Source organism: Hemicordylus capensis, chromosome 2 (assembly GCF_027244095.1).
Source record: "Hemicordylus capensis ecotype Gifberg chromosome 2, rHemCap1.1.pri, whole genome shotgun sequence".
Taxonomy (NCBI): domain Eukaryota; kingdom Metazoa; phylum Chordata; class Lepidosauria; order Squamata; family Cordylidae; genus Hemicordylus; species Hemicordylus capensis.
Window position 1 is genome coordinate 60,191,911 of NC_069658.1, and position 22,043 is coordinate 60,213,953.

A 22,043-nucleotide genomic window follows, 5' to 3' on the forward strand; every position below is an offset into this window, starting at 1 on the left:
CCCCACCAGTGCCCATTGCTGTTAAAAGTCTTTGGGACGGCAGCATACCTCCCTTTGCTGCCCTGTTGCCCTCCTCTGCCAGAAGTGGCCGGCCACTTCCGGCCAAGGAGGGCAACTGGGCGGCAGGGAGGTATGCTGCCACCCCAAAGACTTTTAACAGCAATGGGTGCCCACGGGGGGAAAGCGGCGGGAGGGGTAAGTGCACCCTCCCCCGCCCATAAAGTGGCACCCCTGTCACCTTCGAACCACCCAGCCACGGTTCTGTGCACATCCCTACCAACTGTGAGAAACCCAGATTAATTACAGCATAAACCAATTTGTGTCTGTCAGTGAGGAGGGAATGAATATGCTGCACCCCAGGTTTTTCAAACATAGCTGTTAAAAAGGTAGAAAGACCCTCCAGAAATGTCTGTCTTGTATTTTAACACACAAAAAGAGCCCTGTTCATGTGTCTGTGTTAGAGGTTGTTGATTTTAACCCACAATAGGTAAAACAGCAGAGCACTAAGGAATGAGCACACACTCCAGTTACAGAGTAGGTAGCAGAGGATGGTTTGGATATTGCAGCTATTTAAAGAAAACACATGGAGATCCTTGTATGACTAAACACTAAATATTTATTGGTTAAATACACTTAGATAAGAAAGACCTATCTCTAATCTAAAGGACTACATAGTGGATAGGTAAGGAGAGAGAGAGATGTTTCCATCTGCTCTCTAGGAGGAAAGGAAGGATTGTGACGCAGCACAGGAAGTGCTGCAGAGTCAGTTCAGGGGTCAAAGAGTAGGGACAGATAGGGAGACCCTGACTCACTGTCTCTACTCCCAGTGCCCCTAGTGGTCATTAGGACAGTTGGTGCAAAAGGTCGATGCACTGGAAGTTCATCTCCAACAGTCTGAACAGAACAAAGTGAACCTGTGGAGATAGGAAGTGGCATCATAACAGTAGGCATCATAATCTCCATTTATTCAATAGCTCTTCTGCACAGACTGGTCTGGGATTGTCATTATTTAAAGAATCTGACTGACAAGAGAGGTGGTATGAGAGACAAAGCTGTAATAACTTCCCCTACTCTTTGAACTGAATGTGACATATGCTTCCATCCCTCCTCCTCCTCCTGTTGTTGTTTTTGTATGCCCCGTTTAGTAGCAGTAGTGGAAATGTGCTACTTTCTCCCTACCAGCAGGTATTCATTCTAGCTTGTGTCAACACATACATGGCATATAATGAAGTAGGGATGTGCTGACATGTGATTTGATACAAATTCGAGCTGAACTGCAACTTTTTGTTCATGAACACTCCTACTTTCTGTTTACACTTCTACTACTCCTTGTTCTGATGGTATCCTCAAGCAGATGATTTACTGTTGCTCTTTTACAGATTTCTCAGTAGGCCTAGATCTAAATAGTAGCTCAGTGAAAGATAATCTGCAGTTTACTCTGAAATCAGCTTGACTTGAATAATCACTCAATGGACCACAGCATAAGACCAGTTTCCTTTTTCTGTCCCTCCCACACATACATAATTGGCTGGAAAAGGAGCTAATGTGCTATAACAATGACATTTAACCTGCTAATGAGAAAGATGTTCTCTGCAATCCCAGGGTAATAAAACAATTGTAATCTCCATTTTCATTTTGTTTGTTAGGACTCCAAAATCATTCCTAATTAAAAGACAAATCTAATAATTATTTCTAAATTAAGCATTGACCAGCTCTCAGGAGCAGCTGGAAAAAGCTAATCACATTATGGCTCCCTTTCATTCTAGCTCTTGTAGCACTTAACATGTCTGTGACGAAAACCTTCATCATTGACCATAATTCCATTGTTGACCATAAATCAACTCAGCAAAGAGGAAAATATTGTGGCTGTGTACACAAGCAGCCCTACCCAGGTTAGGGTAGCCCTACCTGGCTAGCGCTATTCATGTCCGCCACCAAGATTTTCACACAGGCTTTTACCTGGGTTAAAGGGTGTGGGCTCACCCTTTACCCCAGTCGTGTGTATGCTTAGGCTTCACACAGCCCAAGCATACACAGAGTTGGTTGCCCAGAGCACCCAACTCATGGGGGAATACCCCAGTGCACCACGCTGCTCACACAGTGCATTTGGGGATTCCTGAAGGCCTCATTTCCCTGGCCTTAAGTGATCAGTGCTGCTTGGAGCAGTATGGATCATGTGGGTATGCAGTGGTGTAATGAAGGGGGGATTAGCAACCATCTGGGGGGAAGGTAGGTTCATCCCTGCCCTCCCTCCCCGCCTTCTCATGGTCATGTGCACGACCTCATTGATTCACAAAATTTTTCTGAGAACTTGACATGCACCTTTCTACGTTTCTGTTTCACTGTGCTTTATATGTGAGATGATTCGTTTTAAAAGCTGTATCTAGAAGCATTTCTACTAGCATGAAATAGGAAATCCTCTTCCTTTTTAATTACTGCACACCAAAAAATTATAAGGACTACCTTTCTGGATCAGACCAAGACCCATCCAGTCCAGCATTCCATTTCCAACTGTGGTGGATGTGAGATCCCTCTGGACACTCACAAGCAGGGTATGAAGATAGTGTCTACCTGCTGCTGTCAGATAGCAAGAGGTACTCTGCTTCTGAAAATGGGTATTTCATTGAACTATCCTAGCCAGTAGCTGCTGAGAAAAGCTTTATGAATTTATCCACACACTTTAAAATACCACCTAGAGGAGCTATTCATGTAAGGGGGACCCAAGGCATTGCACCACCGGAGGCAAGGCTCCAAAACTGTTTTGCCCCACAACCCTGGTGGAGGCTAATTCCTTTTCAAACCCAACTTCTGTAAGCTTTGAAAGTGGGGTGGGAGGAAGGAAGGAAGATTGCCAATGGCCTTCACTTTTCTCCTCATGCTTCCTGCAAACTTTGCTTGTAGTGTGAGATGGAATGCTCCTTGCAAGGGTCAAATTGGTCCTGAACTGCTGCTCCAGTGGTGTCAGTGGGGGACATCTTGCTGCCCTGCTGCTGTGCCAGTAATCTGCTGCCTCAGGCAATTGCCTCACCTTGCCTCATGAAAGTACCATCCCTACATTTATTTGTAGAGAAGGGACCTGTCTGGTAGGACAGAACCTCCTAACCAGGCTGCCATAGGCATATCACCCAAATCAGCCTAATTCCTTTTCTCCTGTTGGTGAAAATTAGGAACATATTTTTGGAATTGCCATTGTGAATAAAATCTTCTTGTTTCGGTACTTTTCAAAAAGCAGATTCCTCCCAGCTTTGCAAGTATCATTAGTAAAATACTTAATTAGTGCTTTGTCAGGAAACTATTTTCTATCTCTGTCATGTGGGGGTTGCAGCAAAAACCATTTGCATCTGAAAAGAATGGTGCAATCTGTGAAGTTACCACGACTGAAGGATCTTTGTGTTTTATTTATTTTGAACAAAATGTCAAGTGATCCTTGTTTGCCTTGACAAAGGTCAGGTGGATTAAAAAAAGAGAGAGCTCCAAACCAGCTTGTACCATCAGTTTATTAGCGGTTTAAATCTTCACAAGTGTTGTTTTGCTGTTGCCACAGTGACATGGAAAGTTTTCGTGGCAGAGTAATAAATGGCAAGTTTAGAAGATACTTTCATTTTTCTTGTTTGTTCTTTCTGTGCCTTTTTGAAGGGGAAGTAGAAGCCAGCTCATGTCTAACACAGATGATTATATTATGTAATACTGCACAATATAATGATGTTTTGGCCTCTCTGACTCACTCCCTGACAGGAGGTCTAAAAATTGTTAAGATAAAAGATGGAATGGTGAACTCTGGGACAGATATGGTCCAACACACCCTGATTGCTAGAATATGGAGAGATCAGTACTGTACTTACTTTAGGAATTAGTGAACTGTTAGTGCTCAAATATGCCTGGGAATCGAGCCCTCTAACCTGGAAGGAAGCCCTTAATAGAAGTTTTCATGGGCTGTTTTACTATCATGGACAGCCAGAGTGGGGGCATTCCCCCCACCCCATATAGAGCCAGTCTCATTGAATTCAATGGGGCCTACTCCCAGGTAAGTGGGTATAGGGTTGCAGCCTTTGCACCTCCCCCCCACCGACTGCCTTAAAAGTCCTGCGGACACATATGTTTACTATGTATTAATAGTTATGTATTTAATGCATATATGTATCATATATGTATCCCCTTCCTGCCAAGCTATACAAAGTGGTTTACCATTCAAAATAACTGCTTTTTTAAAAAAGTAAGTTAGAAAAGGTAAAACAGTAAAAACAGCAGAGTTGTCTCACTCTGTTGGTGCTCTCTTCAAAAGCTGATTGCATTAGCTCCCTGGCCTGGTCTCCTCATCCATTTTCCCCTCAGGGCATACTGCTCTATAAGGAAGGGGCTGCCACAGCAGAGTACTCTCAGGCCTGAGTGGTCTCTTCAGGAACTGATGGCATGAGCTTCCTGGCCTGGATTCCTGAAGCAAAGGCCCTCTGTACTTTTCCATGAGGTCTCTCTCTCTGTTATGTCTTTGCACATTCCAGGGCTGGGTCTTGGGAAGCCCTTGATCAGATTAAGACCTTGATCTGATCCTGCATTTTGTCACTGAACATCTGCAACACCTTGCAGAATCAGAACTTTTAGTGGCAAGTGACTTGGAAGTTGCTTGCTGGTCTGGCAGTTGCTTGCTGGCAGTGTCCTTGCATTTTTTTTTTTTTTTTTGCCAGAGTTTATGTTCCTTCCTGTTCTCTTCATTTGGGCAGGACTTTCATTTCTGAAGGAAGTCTTCTTCCCTTTTATAGCTTCCCTGAGTCTACTTGTTAGCCATACTGGCATCCTCCTGAACTTGGTGGAACCTTTCCTCCTTCTTGGTATACATTCCAACTGTGCTTCTAGTACTGTGGTTTTAAATACTGCAAGTTCCATGCTTTCTGGAGTGATTTGACCCTTCTGACTTTCCCTTTCAACTTACTTCTTATCTGTCCCCTCATTTTTGAGAAGTTTCCTCTTCTGAAGTTCAACATATCTGTGTTGGACTTCCTTGACAATTCTCTGCTTGCATATATGCTGAATTTGACCACACTATGGTCACTGCTACCCAATGGTTCTGCAACTCTGACATCTCGCACCAGGTCCTGGGCACCACACAGGATTAAAGTCGCTATCTTTCTGGTTGGTTCCGCAACTAACTGTTCTAAGGCACAGTCATTTAGCACATCTAGAAATTTGGACTCTCTGTCATTACCTGAATGTGAATTTACCCAGTCTATGTGTGGGTAGTTAAAGTCACCCATTACTGTATTACTTCCTTGTCACTTTTTGACACCTCTTTTATTTGTTTCTCCAGCTCCAGGTTACTTTCAGCACTTTGATCTGGAGGGCGATAGTATGTCTCTAGTAACACATTTCCTTTCAGTCCTCGTAATGTTACCGTTAATGATTATGTGGAGGACTCTGGTCCACCTAGGTTTTCTAGCTTATTGGAATCTATCCCTTCTGTAATGTACAATGCAACTTCTCCCCCAACCCTCCCCTCCCTGTCCCTTCTAAAGAGTTTATATCCAGGAATAATTGTGTCCCATTGGTTCTCACCATTCCACCAGGTTTCTGTTGCACCCACTATATCTATGTTTTTATTAGTAACAAAATACTCCAGCTCACCCATCTTGGCTCCGAGGCTTCTGGCATTGGTATACAGACACCTATACGCCGGGTCCCTCACCTGGTGTTGGCGTGTGCTATCCCCCTTGCCATCATTTGAACTATTTGGCAAGCTGTCCTGTGTTTTCTTCTGCTCAACTCCTGGCTCTACTCTGTCCCCTTCTGGTTTATTCGAAACATGTTCACCCTCGCATCTTAGGGGATTTTGCCAGCCAAAGCAGATACTGGCAATCCCCCAGGTGTAATTTTTAAAGCTGCTCTGTGACCTTCTTGATTTTTAGTGCCAGTAGTCTGGTTCAGGGTTTCTTAACCTTGGGGCCCCAGATATTGTTGGACTATAACTCCCAGAATCCCCAGAATCCCCAGCCACAAAGGCCATGTCTGGGGATTCTGGGAGTTGTAGTCCAACAACATCTGGGGGCCCAAGGTTAAGAAACCCTGGTCTGGTTCCATTTTGGTTCAAGTGGAGCCCATCCCTTTTGTATAGGCTTCACTTTCCCCCAAATTTATCCTAGTGCTTAACAAATCTAAACCCCTCCTCCCGGCACCACTGTCTCATCCATGCATTGAGACCCTTCAGCTCCACTTGTGTCACTGTCCCTGCGCATGGAACAGGTAGCACTTCAGAGAACACTACCCTGGGGGTCCTGGACTTCAGTATGCTTCCTAGCAGCCTAAATTTGGCTTCCAGGACCTCCTGACTGCATTTCCCAACATTGTTGGTGCCAACATGCACCACAACAGCTGACTCCTCCCTGGTACTGCCTAACAGCCTACCTAGACGCAGTGTGACATCTGCAACCTTCGCACCAGGCAGGCAAGTAACCATGCGGTCTACATGCGGTTCACAGACCCATCTCTCTATGCCCCTAATGATCGAATCACCAACTACTAAGAGGCCCCCACCACCTGGAGGAGTATCCTCTGTGCGAGAGGATATGGGCGCATCACCCAAAGAAGGGGTCCCTGCTAAGGGAATGTTTCCCTTTTCCTCAGACCAATGTCATCTTTCCCTGATACCCTCATTCTCCATGACAGCAGAAGCACCATCAGCCTGGGAGTGAGATGCTTCTACCACATCCCTGAAGGTCTCATCCACACACCTCTCTGCCTCCCTGAGCTTCTCCAGGTCAGCCACCTTGGCTTCAAGGGAACAACCTTGTTCCCTGAGAGCCAAGAGCTCTTTGCACTGAGCGCACACCCACAACTTCTGCCTCTCAGACAGATAGTCATACATGTGACATTCTGTGCAATACACTGGGAAGCAGCCCCTCCCCTGTTGGCATTCTACCTTCATAACTAGTTTTATTGGCTATTTAGAGAATATGGGGTTTGAAGCGAGGTACTGGGTACAGTTGTCATCTAATTAATGGGTTTTATTTTTGTACTCCAAGAAAACTACAAAACTTGGGTAGTACTCACCTTATTCTTGCATTGTGTGTTTCCCCACAGCTTTCCCCACTAATCTCCCACTAAACTCTTGCTAAACTCCTTCATCTGTTAGCAAAGCTCCTCTGGTCTGAGCCTTGTATTCAACACCAGCAGTCAAACTGACTCAGCTCAGGAATGTTGGGCCTCCCACAAGCTGGGGCCCTCACCGAGAATGAATCCCCCCACTCAGGCTTCTCCTCTGGCAAAGACACAAACACTGCCAGCCAGCCAGAAATCCAACCATAGGAGATTTCCAGCCCCTCCCCCCTTATTTTCTTGGTGATGTGTTTATTTTATTTCCTTGCTGTGGAAATGTCGCTACAAGCTTGTTGCTTCCTCCCTCTTCAAGACCAGCAAGCAACTTCCAGACTAGCAAGCAACTGCCAGAATTGAGTTTTTCAGGTTTAGTGGCTGAGGAACTGGGTGAATTTGAGGTGGTAAGGGAAGATGTTCTAAACTGTCCTGAAAAGCTAAAAATTAACAAATCACTAGGGCCAGATGGCATCCACCCAAGAGTTCTGAAGGAACTTAAATGTGAAATTGCCGATTTCATAGCAAAAATATATAACTTGTCCCTACAATCAGGCTCTGTACCAGAGGACTGGAAAGTAGCCAATTTGACTCCAATTTTCAAGAAAGGATTGGGGGAAATGGGAAATTACAGGCTGGTCAGCTTAACTTTGGTGCTGGGGAAATTGATGGAAAGCATACTTAAGGACAAAATTGTTAAGCATATAAAAGAACAGGCCTTGTTGAAGGAGAATCAGCATGGCTTCTGCAAGGGAAAGTCTTAACTCACTAACCTTTTGGAGTTCTTTGACAGTGTCAACAGGAATGTGGATAAAGGTGATCCAGTTGACATAGTATACTTGGATTTAAAAAAAAAACTTTGACTAAGTTGCCCACCAAAGGCTCTTGAGTAAATTTAGCAGTCATGGAATAAGGAGACAGGTTCATGTGTGGATCAGTAACTGGTTGAAGGACAGGAAACAGAGAGTAGGAATAAATGGACAGTTTTCACAATGGAGGTAGGTAGGAAGTGGGGTCCCCAGGGATCGGTACTGGGACCAGTGTTCTTTAACTTGTTCATAAGTAATCTAGAAGTTGGGGTGACCAGCGAAGTGGCCAAATTTGCAGATGACACTAAACTATTTAGGGTAGTGAAATTCACAACGGATTGTGAGGAACACACGCTGATGGGATCTGAGCTGTCAGTGACTGACCAGGAGAGAGATCTTGGGGCCGTGGTGGACAGCTCATTGAAAGTTTTGTCTCAGTACATGGCAGCTGTGAAAAAAGCTAATTCCATGCTAGGGATCATTAGGAAGGGGACTGAAAATAAAAATGCTAATATTATAATACCCTTATACAAATCTATGGCGCGGCCACATCTGGAGTACTGAATACAGCTTTGGTCACCGTATCTTAAGAAGGACATTTTAGAACTGGAAAAGGTGCAGAAGAGGACAACCAAAATGATCTGGAGCACCTTCCTTGTGAGGCTAGGCTACAGCATCTGGGGTTCTTTATCTTTGAAAAGAGGTCACTAAAGGGAGACATGATCAAAGTGTATAAAATTATACATGGAGTGGAGAGGGTAGACAGAGAAATTTTTCTCCCTTTCATGGAGAAGGAGAGAAAGATTGGGAAATTTAGGACCGACAAGTGGAAGTACTTTTCCACACAGCACATAATCTATGGAATTCCTTGCCATGGAACGTGGTGATGGCCACCAGCTTGGATAGCTTTAAAAGGGGCTTAGACAGATGCATGGGGGACCAATCAATCAATAGCTACTAGTCTGGTGGCTGCGGGCCATCTCCAGCCTCAGAAGCATGATGCCTCTCAATACTAGTTGCAGGGGAGTAACAGCAGGAGAGAGGGCATGCACATACCTCTTGCCTGTGGGCTCCCCAGAAGCATCTGGTGGGCCACTGTGTGAAACAGGATGCTGGACTAGATGGGCCTTGTGCCTGATCCAGCAGGGCTGTTCTTATGTTCTTAAGTTAAGCTACTTCTTTTCTTCATCCTGTGTTTTGTGTATAAATTCTATCAGTACCTGCATGGAATCTGAATGTTTAAGATGATTAGGTCAAGCACACAGATGCATTCACGTTCAAGCATCTCTTGATAAACTAGCTGTATCATGTGGGTATGTTTTAAATATATGGGGTAGTTGAAATACAAAGACTTATGGAAATGCAGGACTGTACAGTACAATGAGGTTAGTGCACAATTACAAATAAATAGTTTTAGATTACAGTTACTTCCTAGATCACACTTTCTAGTGTGATGGGTTGTTTGACTGCTGTACACAGCAGATGGTATTTTTTACAAAAGATGCCAAAGCCAGTTTTTTGTTTTTCCTTACTGTTCTATAATACAAGAGAATGCTATTTATTTGGTATCAATTAGTTTTGAAACTAACAAGCCCCTTTCCCCCAGAAAAAGGCACATTCTTGCTTTGATTGTTGTATCAAACAGCATAAGCATTTGGCTTCCACCAATTCCTAAATCTCCTCCAACTAGCAGACTGGCCTCTACAGCCAAAGGGCTGAAAGATGCTACAAGACCCCAAGTAGGATTAGTTCTTTCTCCTGCACTCCACTGATTTAATCCACATGGAAAGATTAGGTAATCTCCACAGCTTTCTTTAGGGTGGATTCACAGACTGACTTTTGGTGACACTGTCATCATGATGGCCATGCATATGAATGCCACTTATGTGAATTCTTCCCTATATATATACACATCATACCTCAATTCAAGACTGACAAGTTTTAAAAACTGGGTCTGCCCACTCTTCTTGACTATCAGTATGAATGTGTCTTGAAGCAATCACAGGAACAGACTCCTGTACAAAGTTGCCTTGAGAAGGAAAAAATAGCTATGCTAATCCATTTTCACATAAATGGTATGAACCATAGCACTTTCCTGTTTGTAATGTAGCTTACATTAGAACAATATTTCAGAAGTTCTGGATACTAATACATTGCTCCTCTTCTAGTACTATGATAGTGAATTATTCCATCTGATGACCCATCTTTTTCATTACCAGAAGCAAATTCATCCTTTTTGAGAGTCTCCAGTCTTCAAGGAGATTCCTTGTGTTTTGCCATAGAGTACTCATGACTGTGTGTGCGCCACCTCATATGGTGAGCCACTAAGGTTGCAACTGGGAATATTTCCCTAGGCCACAAAGGGCTTTCAGGTTCTGCACTGGCACCCCCTCACTATCCCACCCCCAGCTAGGCAAAAATCGATTCCTGACTCCTGGCGTTGTTCTTTGGAACTGATTCCTGGCTTGATCTCAACCCCCAGTACTGACTCTGAGTCCTGGCACAACTCCTGAGTCTCAGAAACTTGCTTCACTTTGATGACTGCTAATGGCTCAGTCCTGACATGTTTTATTTCTTTTAATTTGGCCCATTGCTACAGTTGCAAAGCTGGGAATGGCATACAACTGATGTGACGATTTTAAATATGACAAATATTGCAATCTGTAACGGGGGGGGGGGATTGATCAGGGTGAAATTGTATTTAAAGATTGTGCCAGGAAGGAATGTGAGGTCTGATTGTCACATTTTGGTCCCATGTAAGAGGCCAGTGATACTTTTTCAGTGAGTTTGTGATGGTGGTGGGTGGCAGTGGAGGGCTTCACATAGAGAACATCACATATGAGCTTACCTCATAAAGAACTTCCATGCCACAAGGAATATGTAGTATTCATACAGAGATTCTCCAGCTGGTTAGGGCAATCCTGTGATAAGCTACTTACAAATCTGATAGCCCCTTAGAAATGGGGACTGTAATATAAAAATCATCCCTTACTGACAGTTTCTCTATGCAAAATTGCTAATATGTGTTCCTTGAGGTTGGTTCCCCCCCCCCATGTGCTCCAGCTCTTGCTTTTGGCTTTATAGTGAGCTTAACTTGCAGTCAGACAGAGAATGGTTTCCACAGTGACAGAACAAATTACTGTGTGATCCCACCTCCTCACATTCTAAACATCTGATATAAAGAGATTGCCTCATGCTTTTTTGTTAGCTTGTCACGCCACTTTCAGGAGGACCTTGTAATAATGGCAGTACTTGTTTCGTAAAGGTAGGACCACTGTGGGTTTTATTCAGGGGTGTAAGTGTCCTTGGGCAAGGGGAGACAAATGTCTCTAGGCCCACAGGGCCTGGAGGGCCCTCCAAGGCCCCTTAGCCAGTCCCCCCTGCCTTGCCTGCTGGCCCCCTCTCCTGCTAGCCCTCCTGCTCTGGCCAGAGGAGTGAAGCATCCTGCAAGCTGCTGCAGCCCCTTCAGTCTCCACCTCTCAGCTGTTTGGTGGGTGGGCGTGGCTTCCAGAGAGGCATTCGTGCAGGCCTCCCTGAAGCCTGAACTCGAGTGCCGGCAGGAAGGAAGGAAGGAAGGAGGGAGGGAAACAGGGGGGCCAGCGCTGACTGCTTTTGCCCACCACAACTCTGCCTAGCTTTTGACTCCTCAGGCTTAGTAATGGAGGTAGGTTGTGATTTCCTTTTTGTGGTTATTTCCCCCGCCCTTGGATATTTAGGGATTGCTTCCCATAGAGCTTTAATATCCAGTGGGGGGATGTAGGGCAGATTGAAATGACTCTGAATATTTAATCCAGAGATTGAGGAATTTGCTGGTTTAAAATATTTTTTTAATTTAAAAAAACCTATTTTTTAAAAAGTAGTTCTTTTTTAGTAGTTCAATCTGCCCTTTGCAGTTCTTTTAGTAGTTCAATCTGCCCTTTGCCTTCATTAAAACAAAACAAAACACAACAAACAAATTTCAGCCCCAGCCTTTAGATCACCTGAAATGACTGGGCATAGGACTTTGTTTTTGAGCAAAGAGATGTGGGAAGATTATTTATATTTAAATTGAAGTGGATTGGACAAATTGTTGGTTTTTAATTTTTTTTCATTTAAAAAACTATCAAAAAAGTCCTATAAGTAGCTAGTTTAGTGACAAAAAATTACGAAGTCCTTTAGGGTTCAGTGAAATGTCCTTCCAGCTAAATGTAGTTAGATTTGCTGCCTGAGGCTGCAATTCTCTACACACTTACCTGGAAGCAAACTGTACTGAATTTGTTTGGATTTATGAGAAAACATACATAGGATCGCATTGCATGGTTGAAAGTCTCCTTTGTTAATCAGCAATGAGGGGCCCATTTTAAAATCTCATCTCCAGGCCCACTCCAACCTTGCTACACCTCTGGTTTTTTCTGATTTTATTTCTGACTAAACAGTTCTCTGTATCCTAATTCTGGCTGGCAGAGGTGGGTCATATGGGAGCCATGACTCATATTTGTTTCGTTCCTGAGCTGAGTTAACTTCTTCTGATCTTTTAGATATTTGTTGAACAAGGAAAATCTCAGCACATTAGTAATAACCCCATAATTATTAATATTTAGGAAACTTTGCCCTTTTAATCTGCAATGTGCTATAAATAGCAAGACTGTGAGATAGGTAACTTTTTAAAAAACAGACATAGAAGAACAATTTATTGAAAGTCTAGAAGAGGGTTGGGCAGAGATTTGATCCTAGGTTTACTTGGTCAAAGTGCAATGCCACTTTTCTTTTAGGCACATTTACTTCCTTATTTTTTACATTTTTATCTTACCTTCCTACAAGGAGCTCAGAGTAGCATACATGGTTCTCTCTGCCCCTGGGGGTCAGTTACGTGTTTCTGGTTCTGCAGAGCATGTCTGGAGTGCAAGCAATATTTGAGAGTCTTACTCCTGTGGTGCAAAAACCTATGCTCAGTAGCATGGAGGGAGTTGCACACGGGCTCCCCCTGCATACCCACAGGTGCCTCCTTACATTCACACTTCATTAGAGGTTTCGGAAAGAGGGCTTCCCTGGAGATGTCGGAGAGTGAACCTGGAACCTCCTGCATGCAAAGCAGGTGCCTAGCAATGTTGGGGGCAGTCCTGGGGCAATATTTATTCACCCTCAAGACTTATTTATTCGCCCAGACTTTGAAGTAGGTTTGTAGAATGGTGGTTTTTAATTTTTTTTTAATGTTCTAATTCCTGTTTCGATTTGTGTTACACTTGTTGTACACCACCCAGAGATGTGAGTTTGGGGCGGTATACAAATACACTAAACAAATAAATAAATAAATGTTTGGGGTGGCTTCTGCCACTGCCACCACTTGCCTTCGCAGTCACTGCTGCTTCCCTTTGCAACAGCCGCTTCCAACCCACCCCTGCACCACCCCACCCCCTGCTCACCTGCCATTCATACCACCTCTCTCTCCGCTCACTGTGCCATGCTTTACTGACATAGTCTAGTGACATAAGCGCACTGGTGCATTCACGCTGCCCCATCCAATCAAGAACAGGTGCCTCTGTGGTAACATCATTAGACCACATCGGCAAAGGGAGGCAGAATGGCAAGAGTGGTGGGTGAGCGGCAGGGGCTCCCCCACAGACATTGGTGGCCCAGATGCCACCACACCACCTATGTGCCTGGTCTGGTCAAGTAGCAATAGCAATAGCACTTACATTTATATACCGCTCTATAGCCGGAGCTCTCTAAGCGGTTTACAATGATTTAGCATATTGCCCCCAACATTCTGGGTACTCATTTTACCGACCTCGGAAGGATGGAAGGCTGAGTCAACCTTGAGCCTTTGGTCAGGATCGAACTTGTAACCTTCTGGTTACAGGGCGGCAGTTTTACCACTGCGCCACCAGGGGCTCAGTACCGTAATAAAGATATATCTATTCCTGAAGCATATTCTGTACCATGGAACTAAGGCCCCTCCTTAAACTATTTATACCAAGCAATACAAGCTCTGCTATAAAGCTGAAGAAACTCATATTGTGGCAGGCTTGCTGCCAAGAGCAGCCTGGCAGAGTACAACAGAAACAAATGAGAAACCAACTTTTCTTTTGAAAGAAAACTTTCTGAAAACTAAGTAAAGCCTGTACATCTTGCTAGTACAACTCTCAAGAACAAAACTGAAGCCTAGGCTCTGTTGTGGTTCTTCTTGTCCCTCACTGATGGATCGGCTTGAGATAAATTACACTATTGCTCCCAGGGAGTTGTGAAAATGTGTTGCGCCACCAGCCAAGCTACATCAGGGGTCAGGTCCAAGACGAAAAGACATTTGCCTGCAGGCACAGAATTCGATGTAAAAGGCTGGAGAAGAGCTGGCTCAAGAGTCACACCTGGAAGGCAGATTTTCTTTTGCAGGTTCCCACCTTAAGTGGCGCAGCAGAGAAATGCTTGACTAACAAGCAGAAGGTTGTCAGTTCAAGTCCCTGCTGGTACTATGTCGGGCAGCAGTGATATAGGGAGATGCTGAAAGGCATCATCTCACACTGTGCAGGAGGAGGCAATGGTAAACCCTTCCTATATTCTACCAAAGAAAAAACACAGGGCTCTGTGGGCTCCAGGAGTCGAAATCGACTTGATGGGACACTTTACCTTTAATATTTCTCTAACTTTGCATTGTAATTAAGTTCTGTCAGGGTTTGAAGTGAGACCAGAAATTTGCTTATTCTCATGCAATTCTGACCCACTTTCCAAGCACCAACATGGTTAGATTCTTTTTAAAAAGTAGCTTATGGTTTTTCAATTTTTTCCTTCTACATCATCTGAAGTTCACTCATTTTTATTTATTAACATCCAGTGTGTTCTTATTTTGGGTCATGCTTGCTCAAGCAGCTTGGCAATTTACTTCATCGCCTTTGCCCTAAATGCACTTATGCATCCTGTCCTGATCAAAGCATGTATGAAATTCTTTTTCTTCATGTTGCTTGGAAAACTTGCTCTTCTATTGCCTCTGCACTTAGAAGTTATTTGATTTTAAGCTCTTTGCCTTCAGGCTTCTTAAATCCAGAAATTTGTGTGAACTAAGTCTTGTGATCATAGCCAAGTGCTTCATTCCCTCAAGTACACTCCCTTCCTTCCATGCAATGTCTCTCTCACACTTGGCATTGGATTCAACAGTCAGATGTAATTTCTGCCCAATGGTAATGTACGTGTGCAGTCCATAATGGACATTTCTAAGCTTAGTGCTTTCCATATTTTGACCAATGAAATTGCACTGCTTCACGACAAGACCTGTTGGGACTTGTCAGTAGTTGGGTTACAAGTAAAGGCTGCAGTCCTTAAGTATTAGTGAGTGTTATAATATTTGAAAAGTTGCTGTAAGACTCACCAGAGCAAAGCAAAAAGAGTTATAAGATCCGAATGAAATAAGCCTTATATTGTCATATAATCAAGGGCATTATAAATGCAAGCACTGTAATCTCCTGAAGATCCATCCAGAGCTTGGTAGTAGCTGCTGTTTTATCCATTTATATATTTTTAATTTGTTTCTATTTTTAGCCTGCTCTTACATGGGGCTCTCATGGGGCTCTCATTGGTCTCCTGTTCAGGAGACTGCTCATGTCCATAGCAACATAACTTCAGCAATTTGGCAGCATCAGATGCACCTAGCACTGGGCTCCTTACCAACATTTGTTGTTAAATATTAGTAAATAGTTCTGAAATAAGGTGGAGCATGTGGTTTCTCAAACCAGAAATAAAATAAGTGTCATTAATATTCTGATGCTGCATGTACTGTCTGTTCTTGACAGCATCAGGACTGCTTTAAAAGTCCACAGCAGCCCCAGGGAGCAGCATTATGGCACATCATGATCATATGCTGGTTTTCCAGGATATGTACTGCCCAGTACATACTGGCTGACATGATGCACAGTAATACAGTGTTGCAGTATCCCTTCAGCAGTATTCAGGAGTACACTTCTGCAGTATTCCCCAATGCCAGGAACAGAAGGGCCACTTGTACTAGTGCCCATTCTTAACAGCATCTGGGCTGCCTTAGAAGTCCACAGCAGCCCCAAGGAACAGCGTTATGCCCCTGTAATGCTGCACATCATGTCAGCCATTGGCCTTTAAGATTTGGTTGGATTATGTCTAATGTAAGCCACACAGGTGAGATAAAAGCTAAAGTTGGTTGTGCAGATCCCTTTAGCAGAGCTAATGGAGTATATGTTCTAATGAAGGTAGAACTTAGAAACCATTTAAGCCTACTGGAATTCTGTGCACTCTAGGCAGTAGTATATATAGCTAGATTGTATCACTAGCTAGATCATTTTGATGTCTTTGTTCTGCTGTGAAGATAAGCAGCCACTGGCTATTGGACAACAAAATATTTGAACATGTTTGGACAACAAAATGCCTGAGAAACCCACACAAAGTTATGTATGAATAACCTTGCTTACTGAAACAGAAATTGTTGTGACAGGCTATAACTGAATTCTGGCAGTTTCTAAGCAGAGTGTATAAATTATACTAATATACACAATATAAGAATATATAAAGTCTGAAGCACACTTAAGAGATAAACCAAATAAAAGTACATTTAAAGCCTGATACTTTAGAAAACAACAACCCACAATTCTTTCATAAAGAATCAATAGCCCACATATTCTGCAGTGTTTCACCAGCTTTTCCAATCAGCCTAGCTGCTGCGACTTCTAAGAACGTGCTGGCAGTCTTGTGCAAGAGTGATTGACTGATTGAATAAAAAGTGTCTTGATTTTATTTCATCCATTTTATGCCCCCTCCCCTGCTTTTAATGCCTTTCAAACATTTTTATGACTTTTACTATTTCTCAGGCTTTTAGGCCCTCGTGCTTTTGGTGTATTATCTACTATTTTAGTATTTTTAGTTCTTTTAGTATTAATATGTACCATTTTATATGTAATCACTTTTTATCTATACTTACTTTTAACATGTAATCACTGGTCTATGACCGTAATAAAGACTGATTGATTGAATTCACCACCAATCATCTTCATATTTATTTTGGTGTTGTTTTCAAACATTTATTTTAATACTGCCTACTCATTGTTCCATGTGAGTTTTCATGCATCCATTTGACTACAAAATTAAAAGGGAAATAAAATGGCCAGGGGCATAGCAAGGCTGGATTGGGCCCAGAGACGAGATTTTAAAATGCCGCCCGCCCACCCCCACCCCCCACTCAAAGTCCAGGGCCTCCACACACACCCCAGGCCCCCAAGGATTTAAGTCTGATATTTCAAAATAAGTATGCTGCCTGGAAATACATTTCACTGAATATACACATGCACACTTCACAATATATAGTGATATACATTGAATACTATATATTTGTACCACTTTTAATGCCTAGAACACACCAGAAACACTAATTATTAAAATGGGCCCCTCACTGCAGATTAGCATAGGAGACCTTCAACCATGCAGTGTGAGCCTATGTATGTTTTCTCAGAATTCTGAACAAATTCAGTAAAGTTTGATTCAAAGAAGTTTTTCACACAGGGCTTTTAAAGCCCTTTAACACACATCTCTTCTGGAATGCAGGTACTGCATTCACATGTTGGCCAGATTTATCCTGAAGTCCCTGCAAGTTATTGGGGAGCAGTTCACATGCAAGTTATTGGGGAGCAGTTCACTGCCCATTAGTGTGTAGCCTGATTTATATCCAGAGTAAAACAACAACAACAACAACAACACTATTTTGCATTGGTTCTTTGGGACAACTTCAATTTCACAGTAAAGCCTCCCAGTAAACTTGCAGTAAAGTCTGCTGTGTGTAAAAGTCCCAGGTAAGTGTGTGGAGAATTGCAGCCTCAGGCAGCAAATCTAGCCACATTTAGCTGGAAGTACATTTCATTGAAACCTAAAGGACTTACTGGCAAGGAAAGCATGTCTACTTCAAAATAAACTCAATGGCATTCAACTGTCTGAGATCCTTCCCTGGTAAGTGCATATAGGATTGCACATGCTCGGGGATGTAAACCAAACCAAACTAATTTGTCCTCCCAGCATATTTTGCTCCCTATAGGAGCAATCTTGCTCCCTATAGGAGCAAGTCTCACTGAAGCAAGGAAGATAGGTGGGGAGAAATAGAGAAAAGAGCAAGAATTAGCACCATTCCTCAGGAGAAAAAGAGGTGGGGGAGGGGAGAATGAGGAATATGGCTCTCCTTGGTAAAATTGTAAGATAGATGAGATATGCCAGGGCTCAAGGAGCTCCTGAAGTTACACCCTAGTTTGTCCTAAAAGTCGTTCTCCCTGCTCCCCAATGTGGAAGTAGGGCTGGTTGTGGTCTCTTGCTGTACTGAGATAAAAAACCACTCTCTGCAGGTGCTCAGAAGCAGGGTCATCCCTAGTGGGGTGTGGGGCTGGGGGCCAAATCAGCATGTGCAAGGCCTCCTTAACAATTCATATCATTACAGAATCATACTGACTGGTGACGTACAGTGTAAATAGTGTGAGTGAAGTTTTTGGACATGTCCAACCAGCTTGGCATTTCTAAAGAAAAGTAAAATAAAAGCACAATACATGCTTCACAGTTCTCACTCAGACCTTCTGGGTTGCAAAACAACTTGAACATAAGTGCATTTATGAATATAATATTATATAGTTTGTTCCAGAAGTTTTTGTGATTTTTTTTGCCATGAAACAAGACAATTATAGGACTTTTTAGATAGTTTTTTTAAAGCCAGCAAATTTTCCAATCTGTTTCAAATTAAATATTCAGAGACTTCTCAGTCTCTCCCCTCCATATCAAAGCTCCACAGCAAGCAAGCAGATCCCTATATATGGGGGGTGGGGGGTAACCACAAAAAGGAATTCACATTCTACCTCCATTCCTAGCAAAGGCTGGGCTGGCTGGCCTGGGCAGAAGGTCTGCAGGACTGTGGTGGGTAAGGGCAGCCAGCGCTAGCCACTCTGCCTGCCTCCTTCCTTCATTCAGCACTGGAGTTCAGGTTTTAGGGAGGCCTGCATGGAGGCCTCTCTGGAAGCCCCGCCGATCAGCTGAGAGGCGGGGAGAGAAGGAGCTCTAGCAGCTTACAGGCTGCTTAGATTGCTGACCAGGAGGGCAAGCAGGAGAGAGGGCGAACAGGGCAAGGGGAATTGGCTGAGTGAGGGGCCTTGGGGCTGGGTGAGTGGGCAATGGAGTCATGTGACATGTCTCGGGGGGGGGGGCAAGGCAGTGGAGCCCCCAGACAACTGTCTCTCCTTGCCTGATCGTAATTCTGCCCATGAAACCAAGGTTCCACTGTGTTTTTATTGATCTCATTACATTGTAGTAGTTTTTGTTGTTGTTCCAAAAGTACTACCATTAATACAAGCCAAGAGTCTGCTCGGTTTGAAAAACCCACCCCCAAACTGATAATGAAGCAGTCATGATTCTGGAGGTGTGTTGATGAAGCATTTTTGCTGCTTTCCTGAGAAAACCACGCATGAAGCTGCTGCTGAGAAAGGGGTTCAAAATGTTCCCCTCCCTCTTCCTTAAAGATTATCAGGAAAGACTTGTATGAGTGGATCTAGAACATGTGGGTCTTGGGCCACAGCATTTCAGGAACTGATCTCATGAGCTGTTTGAACATAAATTCTATATGCTCAAACAAAAGACACCATTTATCATTTTCATCCCAAAGGCCAAACATTAGCACAATGTAAAGCATGCCTAGCAAGAACTTCCTTAAAAGTATAAAGGCAGCAAGCTTGTCTTAAGACAGTGGGCAGCTTAGAGAATTTAAAACCAAAACATGGCATCTGATACTAGCCAGTATTGCTAGTATAGCACTGAAATGTGGGTTTGAACATAAGGAGCTCAGCCAGAAGGTCAGTCAAAGTATGAAATACAGTGAAGCTCTTCTCACGATCAGTGAGAAGAGCTTCTACTGGGTCTGTGGGGAGAGCAGGCTTAGTCCGCTCTCCCTGCAGATGATCAAAAGGCAGCCCTGGGTGGCCAGATTGGCCGCCCACATGAATGCTGGCTCTGTGACAGAGCTGGTGTGGGGGTTGCGGGGATCGGGGGCTGTGTGACCCCCAGGAGTTGCAGGGTGCCCCGCGTGAGTGTATGGGGCATCCTGGAGAGACTCCCAGTTGGGGATCTACACTTGTGTTGCCGCGCACCACGGCGACACACGAGCAACCAAATGAGGTTAACAGAGCGTTCGCTCCGTTAACCCCATTTAAGGGGAGGAGGAATTAGGTGGGCTAACCACCTTCGGAGCACGGGCTCACCTGCGAGCCTGGTGGTTCCCACAATCCCTGGAAAGCGGGCTAAGCTCCGTTAGCCCGCTTTCCAGTGATCGTGGAATAGCTTCAGTGTTTGACAGAATCTAATCATTGCTGGCCTACTATCCTTATAAGGCAGGCCTTAGCCTGTTTTCTTACTGTTGTTTGGATGAATGCAAACCTTTGTTGTTCCATCCTTGGCTTGGCTTTATAGCTGGGTGGATTAGAAATACCTGTAATGTTTAATTATCTATTTATCTTTCTGAAGGCCTCAGGGCATTACCTTCTTGTTACCTTCTAATGCAGTGATTTACTTTGTCTTTGGTTGGGATTCTGGAAGAAGTTTGCTGTTTGGGGTAGAATCTTATCATTACGCAGGTCTGCTCTGTATGTGTATCAGAATTCCAAGATGGAAGGGTGGACTGCACCACTTCAGAGCACAGGTGTAGCATAGCATTTTGGAGTGCTTTATACAAAAAAAACTACAACTGCCCTGTAACACGGACACATACAACCAAGTTAAGAATTTAAGAATAGCTTGCTTCCTGCTTTGCTTATTTTCTATTTACAGGGAATTTTTTTTAAATACAAGGAAGTATTCAAAAGTGGCATTCCGCACCAGTGGTACAGTCCCTTCTGCCACCTTATTTCCTCATCCTGCCATACAGTATGTGTAGCCTAGATCTCCATTTTCCTAAACGTGTAAGGCAGCTTCATTATACACAGAGGTTTATTTTTATCTCACCCTTTCCTTCTTTGCAGGGCCTTTATGTTTTTGTGGTATATTTTATTTTACACAACCAGCTCTGCTGCCCTGTAAAAGCAACTTACACAGTTGAAATGAATGGCCATACAAGTCCAGGCTCTGCATTTTTCACTCATGGCAGCGGCATGCCTCCAGCAGGAGGAGAGATCAGCAAATCTACCCAGAACCTTATCGCTGCTATGGAAGAGGTACCAGCATTACTTTATCTCAATATAGAGTAATAGTGGCTGACATGATGCACAAGGTAACAGAGCTGGAATGCTCTCTTTCAGGGCTGACCCAACACTGGAGGGAATTGGCGGTCACGTACTCAGTGTTACTACTATTTCACCCATTGTACTGAATGAGAGAAGGGCAGGGCCGGCATGCTGGCCCTGTATGAGTCAAAAGCACATCCTCCCGAGCTGGCAGAGGCTCTGTTACCACTAAGAATTGTGTAATTGCTGCAGCAACAAGCTTCCCTTTATTCCCAATGGGAGACTCCTTGCCGCAGTGATGAGCTTGGGAGAAGCAAGGATGTGGCTTTGACTCACATGGAGCCAGTGCACCCGCCCCACTCTTCCATGAGTGGCGTGCTATGCTGTATATGAGCCAATATTTCTAAAATTCATTCCTTTCTTTCTGAAGATACTGTGGAAACTATTGTTCACTCTCATATTCTGTCTAAACTGTCAAAAATGAATTGGAGAAGAGAATACTGAGCATTGTGCAAGATTAACCCACTCCAGGAATTTAGAGGCGAAATGCAGCAGGGACTAGGTGATAACTTGGGAGATTAAAGGGCTCAAGAAGGGAATTTTTTGAGAGGTATAACAACAGCTGACTTGAGGGCAAGAGTAAAAACTTCAGGTTTTAGAGAAATATTAAACATATGCAGAACAGAAGGGTGGATAGTAGGGGTGTGCGAATTGGCTCAGGGTTGAGCTGGTTTGCCATTGAACAACTGGGACAGCTTGAGGGTTCAACCTTGAGCCAGATCAGGTACAGTTCGGCTCAACCTTGAGCTGAACCGGCTTCAAGGCAGCCAGTCCGGGGTCCGAAAAGTTTTTTTTAAAAACCATATATTTTAAACTCACTGCCAGACCCATGGTAATTTTGCTGCTTCCGGGTGGGTGCTACCACAGCTGTGGAGTGTGTGTGTCTCTGAAGTTTCCCCCTCCCCCTGCCGGCCTCCCCCCAGTCGGC

General features: G+C 43.8%; 1 protein-coding gene across 11 annotated transcripts in view; it reads left to right on the forward strand.

The window, feature by feature from the left end:
• The window catches only part of ADGRV1 (adhesion G protein-coupled receptor V1), a 457,213-nt gene that overhangs the window by 419,062 nt on the left and 16,108 nt on the right, over positions 1-22,043 (forward strand). For all 11 annotated transcript variants that reach the window (XR_008315162.1, XR_008315163.1, XM_053290666.1 and 8 more), the window contains one exon: positions 20,855-21,046. Coding sequence is in view for 9 of the 11 variants with exons in the window: in XM_053290666.1 (XP_053146641.1) it covers positions 20,855-21,046 (192 nt within the window). In the remaining 2 variants the exon portion in view is untranslated. The remainder of the gene's footprint in view (positions 1-20,854; positions 21,047-22,043) is intronic.